The sequence below is a fragment of the Lactuca serriola genome, chromosome 1 (assembly GCF_051521515.1).
Source record: "Lactuca serriola cultivar US96UC23 chromosome 1, Lser_US96UC23_V15, whole genome shotgun sequence".
In the NCBI taxonomy this organism is placed as follows: domain Eukaryota; kingdom Viridiplantae; phylum Streptophyta; class Magnoliopsida; order Asterales; family Asteraceae; genus Lactuca; species Lactuca serriola.
The window spans coordinates 167,666,195-167,676,493 of NC_136408.1; the positions used below are offsets into that span (position 1 = coordinate 167,666,195).

At 35.9% G+C, this 10,299-nt stretch overlaps 1 protein-coding gene across 3 annotated transcripts; it reads left to right on the plus strand.

The window, feature by feature from the left end:
* Positions 1-3,436: 3,436 nt before the first annotated feature.
* Positions 3,437-9,897, plus strand: LOC145101085 (disease resistance protein RPV1-like). 3 transcript variants are annotated; one of them, XM_079038261.1, is made up of 10 exons: positions 3,437-3,601; positions 4,502-5,151; positions 5,771-6,899; positions 6,984-7,307; positions 7,391-8,039; positions 8,133-8,305; positions 8,382-9,000; positions 9,142-9,192; positions 9,306-9,381; positions 9,620-9,897. In XM_079038261.1, the coding sequence occupies exons 2-9, from the start codon at positions 4,619-4,621 to the stop codon at positions 9,320-9,322; spliced, it is 3,495 nt and encodes a 1,164-aa protein (XP_078894387.1). In that variant the 5' UTR covers positions 3,437-3,601; positions 4,502-4,618; the 3' UTR covers positions 9,323-9,381; positions 9,620-9,897. The 3 variants fall into 3 exon arrangements, with proteins under 3 accessions (XP_078894387.1, XP_078894384.1, XP_078894379.1); XM_079038258.1 differs by having other exon boundaries at positions 3,438-3,601; positions 7,391-8,305; positions 9,306-9,413; XM_079038253.1 differs by having other exon boundaries at positions 3,438-3,601; positions 7,391-8,305.
* Positions 9,898-10,299: the final 402 nt, after the last annotated feature.

Below are 10,299 nucleotides of genomic sequence, written 5' to 3' on the forward strand. Positions count from 1 at the left end.
GGTACAATATAGTGAGAAGACTCACCTGGTGGCTAGTAGGTAATAGATCGCACTCGAAAATCCTGGAGTAGCCTCCGCCTATACATTAGACAAGCATCTCGATCATTATTCGCCTTATTACTCATTTACTCCTTAAGTCCTCTTTTCCCCCTTTTACCCTCGGGTTGGGTGAAAGTATATTTGACCCCTCCTAGGTCCCTCCTGCCCCTTATTGACTCACCCAGGAAGTCAACAGAAAGCCAGAGCGAGTCAACAACCAAGATTGACATGACTCGACGAGTGCACACCTGTGACTCACCGAGTCCACTCATATTCTCCACGTTCTTCTTAGGGTTCACTCAGCTCACTGAGTTGACTCCCAAATCGATGAGTTAACACTGGGTCCAGGCTACTAGGTCACACCCACTACGACTCGTCGAGTCATCCCATGGACTCAGCGAGTTGGCTCCATCGGATTTCTCATTCAGCCACATAAGGTCAGATCTGTGACTCTAGCTTATAGATCCAACATCCTAGCATCCAAAAGTCACGTAAAGGTCCAACCTTTATGTTCATGCATCAGATATATAGCTCTATTTGACAAAATGACCCTCTTAATGGTGTTTTAGGCTCAATACTCTTATGTGACTGCAAAAAGCTAGGATCATGGGACTCTCTGGACCTCTCAAGGTCCAGATCTGATGTCTAAGCCTCAAAGGGACTTCACATACTTCATAACTCAACTTAAAAGAGGGTGAAGAAACCCTAAATTCATGAGATCTACTAACCATACGAAAATAGGTATAAATTTATACCTTAAACAACAGCCTATAATGGAATAACAGCAGATCTGATCCCCTCAAGTTGATCTTGCTTGAACAGCCTCCTTCTTCCTTGCAAGAATGCACCAAGATGATGAAATTAGCCCCCTCCTTCTATCTATGCTCTCTGGATCAAATAGGGTTTCTCAAGGGAAAGTGTGGCCGCAAATGAAGGTCATAAGAGCCTTTAAATAGGTCACAAACCCGGAAAATTAGGGTTATCCTCAGCAGCGCTGACTCGGCGAGTCAGACACCCGACTCGTCGAGTCCATCCATTTAACACATCACCAACTCGCGACCCTACTCGACGAGTTGAGGCACCAACTTGTTGAGTCCCTCCAAAATCCTTAAATTAAAACAATTAAAACAATTTACCTGGTAACCCGAATGTTACATTACCGCCAGGGACGCTGCCCCTAGGACCTTGCAAGAGGGGGGGAACCCCTTGACCCCCTCCATTCTGTTGTACTGACTTATAATTCGATCTTATGTATATATACATGCACTTCGCATTCACCAAACATATAATGTAGAGTACAAATAATAATCATTTTAGCTCACATGTTAGATTGAATTACACAAAATGTCTACTGACACTAAAGTCACCAACAATTCATCCGTCTTAATAAATATAGGTAATCATTTTTTATTGTTAAGTTACATACAGGTCTTCGTTTTTGGAAGCTAAAAAGGATAACATAAATGATTCTAGTAGCAGGTTTATTTGGAATGGAGAGAAGTGGCGAGGTGATGATGGCAATGTAGATATGTGAGAAATGGACGACAACGATGTTGTAAGGTTATTTGTAGATGAGATGGCGGTGATGGTATAAGGTTATCTGGTATGACAACGTAGATGTGTTTGCCGGAGTTGAGATGACAAGCAAAGAGGTAGTCAAAAGAAGAGAGAAGACTGACGAATTGTTATCATGCAAGTGACAAAAGGAAACATACAATGGATGAATGGATAGCGTTTAGGAATAACCCTCATGTTAAAATTATTAAATAATCTATTTTATAAATAAATAAACCCAAAAAAATTAGCGATAATATAGTTTTTTATATGTGATAAAGACTAAATCCATAAAATAAAAAATAAAAAATAGAATGCCACATACGCTCTACAAATCACAAAGGTGACCTTTAAAACTTATCATATCATTTTAGTTCTACTAATTACAAATATAACATGTAAAAATTAAAAAAAGAAAAAGAAATTCACATGATACCTAGATTTTCGCAGGTGCTTACCTACGAAAATTAATAAGAAAACCATTTTTTTTATTGGTGTTGACCAGTGAATATCTAAAAAAAAGAAAAAATTCACGGAAACCATATTTCTCATAAATATATCTTTTGAAAATCAATAATTTTCATAGGTAACATTTGTTTTTTTTTGGGTAAATTACACCATTCGTCCCTCGTGCATATGCCAAAAAGCATGTTTAGTTCCTATTTTCAAAAATTAACTCGAACCCTCCCTCGGTTTATTTTTTCTTGCACACTTAGTCCCTATTGACATGAAATGACTTTTTTACCCTTGATAATTTCTTTTTTCATCTTCTTTTATTTCCTTATCAATTTTAAATTAAAAACAAAGAAACAAACAAAATATCCCAACCCCTCATTACGTCACTTTCCTTCTCGCATGTTCTTACTTTCCTTCTCCCAAGTTCTCACACCTCCTTCACAGACTAACACCATTGAGCCAAACCACCATCACCACCTTACACCACTTGCTACCGCCTTCATTCACCCTTAAATTACATCCACTTATGTTTAAAGTGTCATCTTTGCACCTGACTTCTTCCTCCGATACTACCACTGATCACCGAAAACACGTCTGAAACTCCGACGACAACTTCCGATGGTGGCGTCCAGGTGAAGGAGATCGATGACTTTCGAGAAAGAAGATCCACTCAGCCACATTCTCCTCTCTTGTTCAAATATGCCGACGGCCACACATCTGCAAATCGGGTTTGTAACTCTCAAGACCTAAGCGCAAAGCAATGCAAATTGGGCTCCATCTCCGGCGAAAACATGGTGACGAATAACAGGTGGTGACGAAGACGAAGGTTTTCCATCGAACACAAGTAGATTTGAGATGATGTAAATCTAAGACAACGAATGCATAGATCCACTTGTGGATTTGTTGATTCTGACAGCGATTGCGAAGGTTTTGAACGGAAATTCGGATTGTAGAGGCAAAGGTGGCGGATTGGAGGCCAGATGTACCGCCGGTGGCCGGATTTTGACATATCAGGGAGGTAGTTGTTGCCGGTGTTTGTGTGGTGTTCTTCAGGTTTAGAGAGAAAAAGGGGTGGTTGAGGTGAAGGTAAAGGACGTAGGGGTGGAAGTGAGACCCAATTTCTTTTTAAATTAAAAATAATAGTAAATATTATTAGATTAATTGAAAAATAAATTACATAAGGGCATTATGGTCATTTTAAATCTGGAATGGATTAAAAGCGCAAAAAATTCGTCTTTCAAGGATGAAACGTGCAAGTATAAAACAAACAACGAAGGACGGTCCGAGTTAATTTTTGAAAAGAAGAATCAAACGTCACTTAAAACGATGGACGATTGGTGTAATTTACCAATTTTTTTTTTTTTTTTTTTTTTAGCTTTTCTGTCTCGATCTCTCTCACGTCTCCTTTCCTTCCTCATTGACTCGCCGTTTACCGGCCGACTTCTCGCCGTTCGCTCTGTAGTTTTCTCTCGTCACATCCTTCTGTGTCGCGTCGTCGTTGGTTCATCCGCTATTCTCGCCGTTTCAGGTCTCGTTGTTGCTCTGTAGACAGGTAACTATGAAGGCAGATTTTTACCATTTAGTTTCACTTGTTGCTACACAATTTGATCTCATTAATCATAAATCAAATTATAATAATCAGTTTGTTCAGGTGATTGCCGATTGGATAATCTAAATTACTTTTCTTTTTTCAATTAGGATAGTACAGAAACACTTCACCAATTTTCCAATTCACAAACACGATTTTTTACATTTTAATCTTTTTCAACCTGAATGATAACGTTAAATTTCCTGGTGATATTTATGTTCCCCTTCTTTCAAAAAAAAAAAATCTCGTTTTTTGTGAAGTACTTTATGGTGTTACATTCTTTGAAGCGAAATTAGATTTTGCTAGTACAGAGATCCTATATAATCAAGTAATGCTCTGCTTTTTCACAGATAAGCTGAATTAGATTTTCTTTGAGCTGCACAAGGGATTTCTTTATAGATATAACACATACAACATTGGTCAACAAAGTTTATGTCGCTTGTCACTAAACTCACCTTTGTCACGTAATCAAGCCTTTATTGGCATGCTTATATTTGCTGCGAAGGGAAAACTCCTTGTTCAAGTTTTACTTTTAGTTGTCTTACATGGATAAAGGATAATATCTACATTGACATGCGATTACTTTAGCCACTTTCTCATTTGTGTGTTTGGGTTCATTTTTTTGACAATCGTTCTGCATGGTTGTGTTAGTTACAAGTAGGATTTGGTCAACATGAAGTCCTGTTCTAGAGGCAGAAAAACAGGTTAACCAATCTGATTAACTGAGTAATAATTCACATCTTCATGTTATTCAAACACTTCATTTTTTTTTTTCTAACTTTGTAGAATATAAGGTATCACTATTGAGTTTAAATATAAAGAGACTTAACTAGTATAGTTATTAATTATTTTGATTTTCTGTAGAGACATTATGAATGGGATCCTGAGATTGAGGCACAAGTGAGGAAAGTGTGGGATTCAAAAGCTTCAGAAGACAATACTACCTTATCAGGAGAAACAAGAATCAATCTATAACTTATAATGGTTGAGCTCCATGAAATTTCTGAAGAAGCTTCATCCTCTTCAACAACTCATTATCATGGATACGACATATTTTTAAGTTTTAGAGGTGTTGATACTCGTCATAGTTTCACTAATCACCTTTATAATGCCCTCATGCATGCCAATATCACTACCTTCTTAGATGATGAAGAGATCGAAACTGGGGAAGATCTGAAACCAGAATTGGAGAGTGCAATTAAAGCATCTAGGGCTTCTGTTATCGTCTTGTCTACGAATTATGCTACTTCAACATGGTGTCTTGATGAACTGGTGTTGATCCTTGAGCAACGTAAGACATCCAAACATATTGTTTTCCCTGTATTTTATCATGTTGAGTCCACACATGTTAGGAAGCAACAAAGTAGCTTTGGAGATGCAATGGCTAAGCATAGACAGAAGATGGAGGCAGAGACAAATTCAAATAAAAGAAACAAATGGGCTCAAAAGATGGACCAATGGATTAAAGCGCTTACAGAAGTTGCAGATTTGAAAGGGATGGATGCCAATGGCAGGTAACCACTTCATTACTCATGTTGCCATATTTCTTTAGTATTGTTTCATTAGTGCTTGAGAAGTCAAATAGTCAAATATCATCTTTTCTAAATGGCGTATGCATTTCAATATGTTTCCCTATAATCATAAAATAGGCATATTTACGATGCATTTAAATTTGGATACAAATACGCTTAAAGTTGAATCTAATTTTTGCAATTATGTGATCTCATAAGTTAATTCATGTAGGTAGGTTAAACCATCAAGCTAGTTTTACAACATTTGCTATGTATTTCTTATGTTCACATGTAAGTCGTAAAGGTTAACTTGAAAGTCTTCACTAATATTTTGTCCAGGTTCAAGAAAAATTGAGTTGATATTTAACTTTGATGGTTTTGTAGAAACACAATGAAACATTGTTGCCCGTTAATGAAATCTTGTATTACATTGGGGCTCTTGTCTTATTATAGATAATAATAATCATGACCTTTCACATTAGATGCTTGTATGGTTACAAGTGCGAATACAATAATGTTTGTGATGTGATTTTGATTTGGATTTTTGGAAAACTTAAATATCTAATATGGCATGTTATTTTTTAGATTGAGTTTTGTGGTTCTTATAAAAATCAAATTGCAGGCTAGAGGTGGAGCTTATTGATGGAATAGTTAAGGACATCTTTCGTAGATTACGCACATCCTCAAGGTTTCCACTACCACAACTTATTGGGATGGACGATTCCATTAAATTTGTCAGTTTGTGGTTGAAAGATACATCCTCACATAGGATAGATATACTTACTATTTTGGGTATGGGTGGGATTGGGAAGACATCTTTAGCCAAATATGTCTATGCGTTACATTCTCATGAATTTGACACAAGTAGCTTCATTGAAGATATTAGTAGAAGATGTGATGAAAAATCTAATGGGATGCTTGATGTACAAAAGAAACTCCTTGAGGATATTTCAAAACCAAGTTCAATTCAAGTTCATGATGTTTCTACATACACTTCAATGATAGAGAATGCAGTAGCCCGTGAAAAGGTGTTTCTTGTTCTTGATGATATTGGTAGTCTTGACCAATTAGATGCCTTACTTGGAAGGAAAAGTTTTCATCCAGAAAGCAAAATTATAGTAACAACAAAGGACGGGTGGTTGACTGAGAGTTGTGAACTGTTCAAATTGAAGGGTAAATTACTCGCGCATGAAAAGCACTTTCTTAAAGGCTTAATTGAGATCGAATCACAAAAGCTTTTGTGTTTTCATGCATTCATGTGCAATGGTCCCAAGGCAGGGTTTGAAGAGGTGTCAAAAAAGCTAGTGAAGTACTGTGAAGGACATCCATTGGCTCTTAAAGTTTTAGGTAGGAATCTACATAATCGAGATGTAACTTATTGGGATGGATACATAGACAGACTAAAGAAAGAAAATGATTCCCCTATAAACAATGTCTTGAGAATGAGCTTTGACTCTTTGCCATCTGAAAATGATAAGGAGTTGTTTAAGCATATTGCTTGTATATTTGTTGGAATGGATAAAGATGTTGCTACAACAATATTAGAAGCATGTGATATAGAAACAAGAACTGGAATTACGAATCTCATCGACAGATGCTTTCTTAGTATAGGATGGAATAACGAATTGATAGTGCATCAATTGGTTCAAGAGATGGGAAGATTTGTGGTACGTGAAGAATCATTTCAGAAGCCATGGGAACGAAGTCGATTATGGGGTCATGACTCATTTAGAGTCTTGAAACAGAAAAAGGTAAGAGAAGTTGTTTAAAGCATTTTGTATTTCTATATGTCTTTTTATGCATTTTAATGTATTTTTGCATGCCTTTCTTCTTAGGGTACGGAAAATGTTCTAGGCCTCACCCTTGACATGAAGATAATTGAGAAAGAGAAGTTACATGGATCACTTGAGTTGAAAACAGACGCATTGAGTAAGATGGATAATCTAATGCTGCTACAACTCAATTATGTGAAGATCAATGGCTCTTACGAGAACTTTCCGGAAGAATTAAGATGGTTATGTATGCATGGGTTTCCTTTGAAGTCTATACCTTTAGACTTACCAATGGAGAACCTGGTTGCTCTTGACATGTCATATAGCAACATTGAATCATTTTCCATTTGTTATAATAATCCGCCACAATATGAGAGTAGGCAAATGGTAACTTATCTATATTTATCCTTCTTCCAATTCAAGCTGATAAAGTCACTAGTATATATTTTAATTTATCTCCATTTCAACAGTTGATCGGATCTTGTTCAAAAGGAAAAAGCTTGCTTGGATCATTGAAGATTCTTAATTTAAGTTTTTGTGAACAACTTCGTAGCGTGAGTGGCTTTAACCAACTCCATGCACTTGAGATGTTAGTACTTACAAATTGCATTGGTTTACTTGAAGTTTGTGAATCAATTGAGCAATGTGTAAAACTTGTCCTTGTTGATCTGAGCTATTGCAACAAGCTTGAGAAACTTCCAAGAATCATAGGCATGTTAAAGAAAGTTGAAACACTATTGCTAGACGGTTGTTATCTCGATGAATACAAGATTAAGGATATGGATTCACCCGAAATGGTGAAGGGTAACAACATTGGCATCATAAACACAATAACCTCTTTCTCAGCCATTCCGGAGGCTGTTCCAAGTTATTCAAAGTTCTTTGTGATTTCTTTACCGAGATCTTTAGTAAGCTTGTCACTTGCGAATAATAATCTGTGCACCGAATCCTTTCCCGTTGACTTCAGTTGCCTAACCATGTTAAAGCATTTATATTTAGATGAAAATCCTATCGTTTCCATGCCCACTTGTGTGAGAAGCCTGTCTAGTCTTGAGTTACTTAGTATGGGAAATTGTAGTATGCTAACGTCAGTCGAGCATGCTCCACATACACTCACAGGTTTGAACCTATATTCTTTTTCTAGTAGGCATTTGCTACAAAAAGTTGTATTTGATCCACAAATGTTCCCACTCGAGTTCCTTATAAACCCAGATATGTTTGCACCTTCTTTGTTTGAATTTGAGGGCTTGGTCAAAATCCAACCAATGGTAGGTGTTGAGGAAAAGGTATTACGTAGTTTGGGATGGACTAAGTTAGACTTCCAAATGAAAAAGCCTATGGGAACTGTATTTTTTTCTAATCGAAGACTGGAATCTGAAATGAAGGTTTGCTCTGGTTAACTATGTCTTTGTGAATATGTAATTAATGTGGTGATTTATTGTGGTGGTTGTATTTTGGCAGATGTATTATGAATTTGGAATATTCAGTACAATTTGTGGAGGTGAAGAGATGCCGAATTGGATTACGGATAGAAGCAAGGGGCCATCAATATCATTTACCATCCCATCATCTCCCAACAAGCTTAAAGGATTGAATTTCTGCTCTGTACTTACATATGAGATGCCCGACTTTCTAATGGATGTTGTTCCCCTTTATTTGCCAGTGATCATAATCAGTAATATAACAAAGAACCTCATCTGGATATACCACCACTACCTTCAAAATCTCTATATCGGTAGAAATTGTTTGACATTGTTAAGTCATTGGATGTTTGGGATGAATGAGATGGAATGTGGTGACCAGTTTACTATTACCCTGAGGAAGACGCGATATGATCATGGTAAACCAGTTACAAAGGAGTGTGGGGTGAGTTTTGTGTATGATGATGGAGAAAAAGAAGAAGAAGAAGATGTGTTGGGTTATTACAAGTCATGGAATCACATCATTGGTGGAGATCTCACTGGATTTCAATCAACAACAGGAGAATACATCCTAAGCAAAGATCGAATTCTGATGCCTAATGTTGATATTGATCAACTAGGTTATGCTTATCTGTGTGGAGAAAGCGCCCGCTTTAAAGGTAGATGTCACTCTTATGCATAATTTTTTTTTATCTAAAGCTGCATGATAATAACTAAATGATAGCCTTTTAAGTAATAAATAATTCATGTTTGATTTTATGCAATCATCGTCAAATCTTTAATCTATTTCTTTTCATTAGATAAATTGAAGTTTAGAGCTTTATCTCAAAGGAAGTCTAGCAATACTGGAGGTAGGCACCCAAGCTACTTTTTTTATATCACAAAAACCTTTTTTTTTTTTTTTTTTTTTTTATCACATAAGCTTTTTTCTAATATGTTTTCACATAAATAAATGTCTTTCCAGGTGACACTCAAGGCTAAGCTTTGTCACTTAACAAACTTAAACTTGTGGCTCACCCGACTTTTGCTCATCTCCACAGGTCTGCAATTCTTATAATCAGTCTTCTTTTAGGTTTGTTTTGGTGTTTTGTTGTTCAAAATTGATCCAATATTGGGCTGGATTTATATTTCTTTATACATATTTATCTTCTTTGCTGAATAACACAGCCTAATGCACAAGATAATTGATTATCCGACACTTCTTTGTGTTAATAAACTCATCTTATGTTCGACATTTACTAATATATACTTCTCTGTTTGTTTGTTTTTTTTTTCCAGATAAATCCCTCCAGGATGAAATTTCAAATGCCCTTCTCCTCCTTAATGTGTTTATTCAGATAAATCCTATGCTTGGGTGAATGTAGAGTTCATGTTAGGGAGTGTCTTGTTGGTATTTTGGAAGAAACCTGACAACGATTTATTTTTTATAATTTTATGAGGATCGAAACAAGTGATTTTTTATAAAAAGAACACGAAAAACATTGTAATATTTGACATGTGAACAAGTAGAACTATAATGCTGTAATGAGTTAAATGTATCGAGTTAATAGGATTTTGCTACATATATTATTCTCCTTAATAGGATTTAAATTCAAAAGACGATCAAAATTTATAATTATGCATATGCTAATAAAAATATATGACAAACAATTCCCAACAATCAGTATGTTTTATAATTCTGTCCATATGTGTCACATGTACATTAAGGGCGTTTTTTTTTTTCACAAAATCGATCATAGTGAATAAGCATAATTTATTCAAATTAACAACAAGTGTCTTTATTTAATAATCAAACACTTACAGTTTGAAACTTGAACTTTATTCTTTACAAGGTGTATAATAACAACCAAACTTCAATGTTAGGGTCGGCCCGTTGATTTTAAGGTTCTGTACGAAAAATAAAATTGGACCCTTTAATACAATTTTTGAATATACAAGCAAAATAAATTTAAGATGAT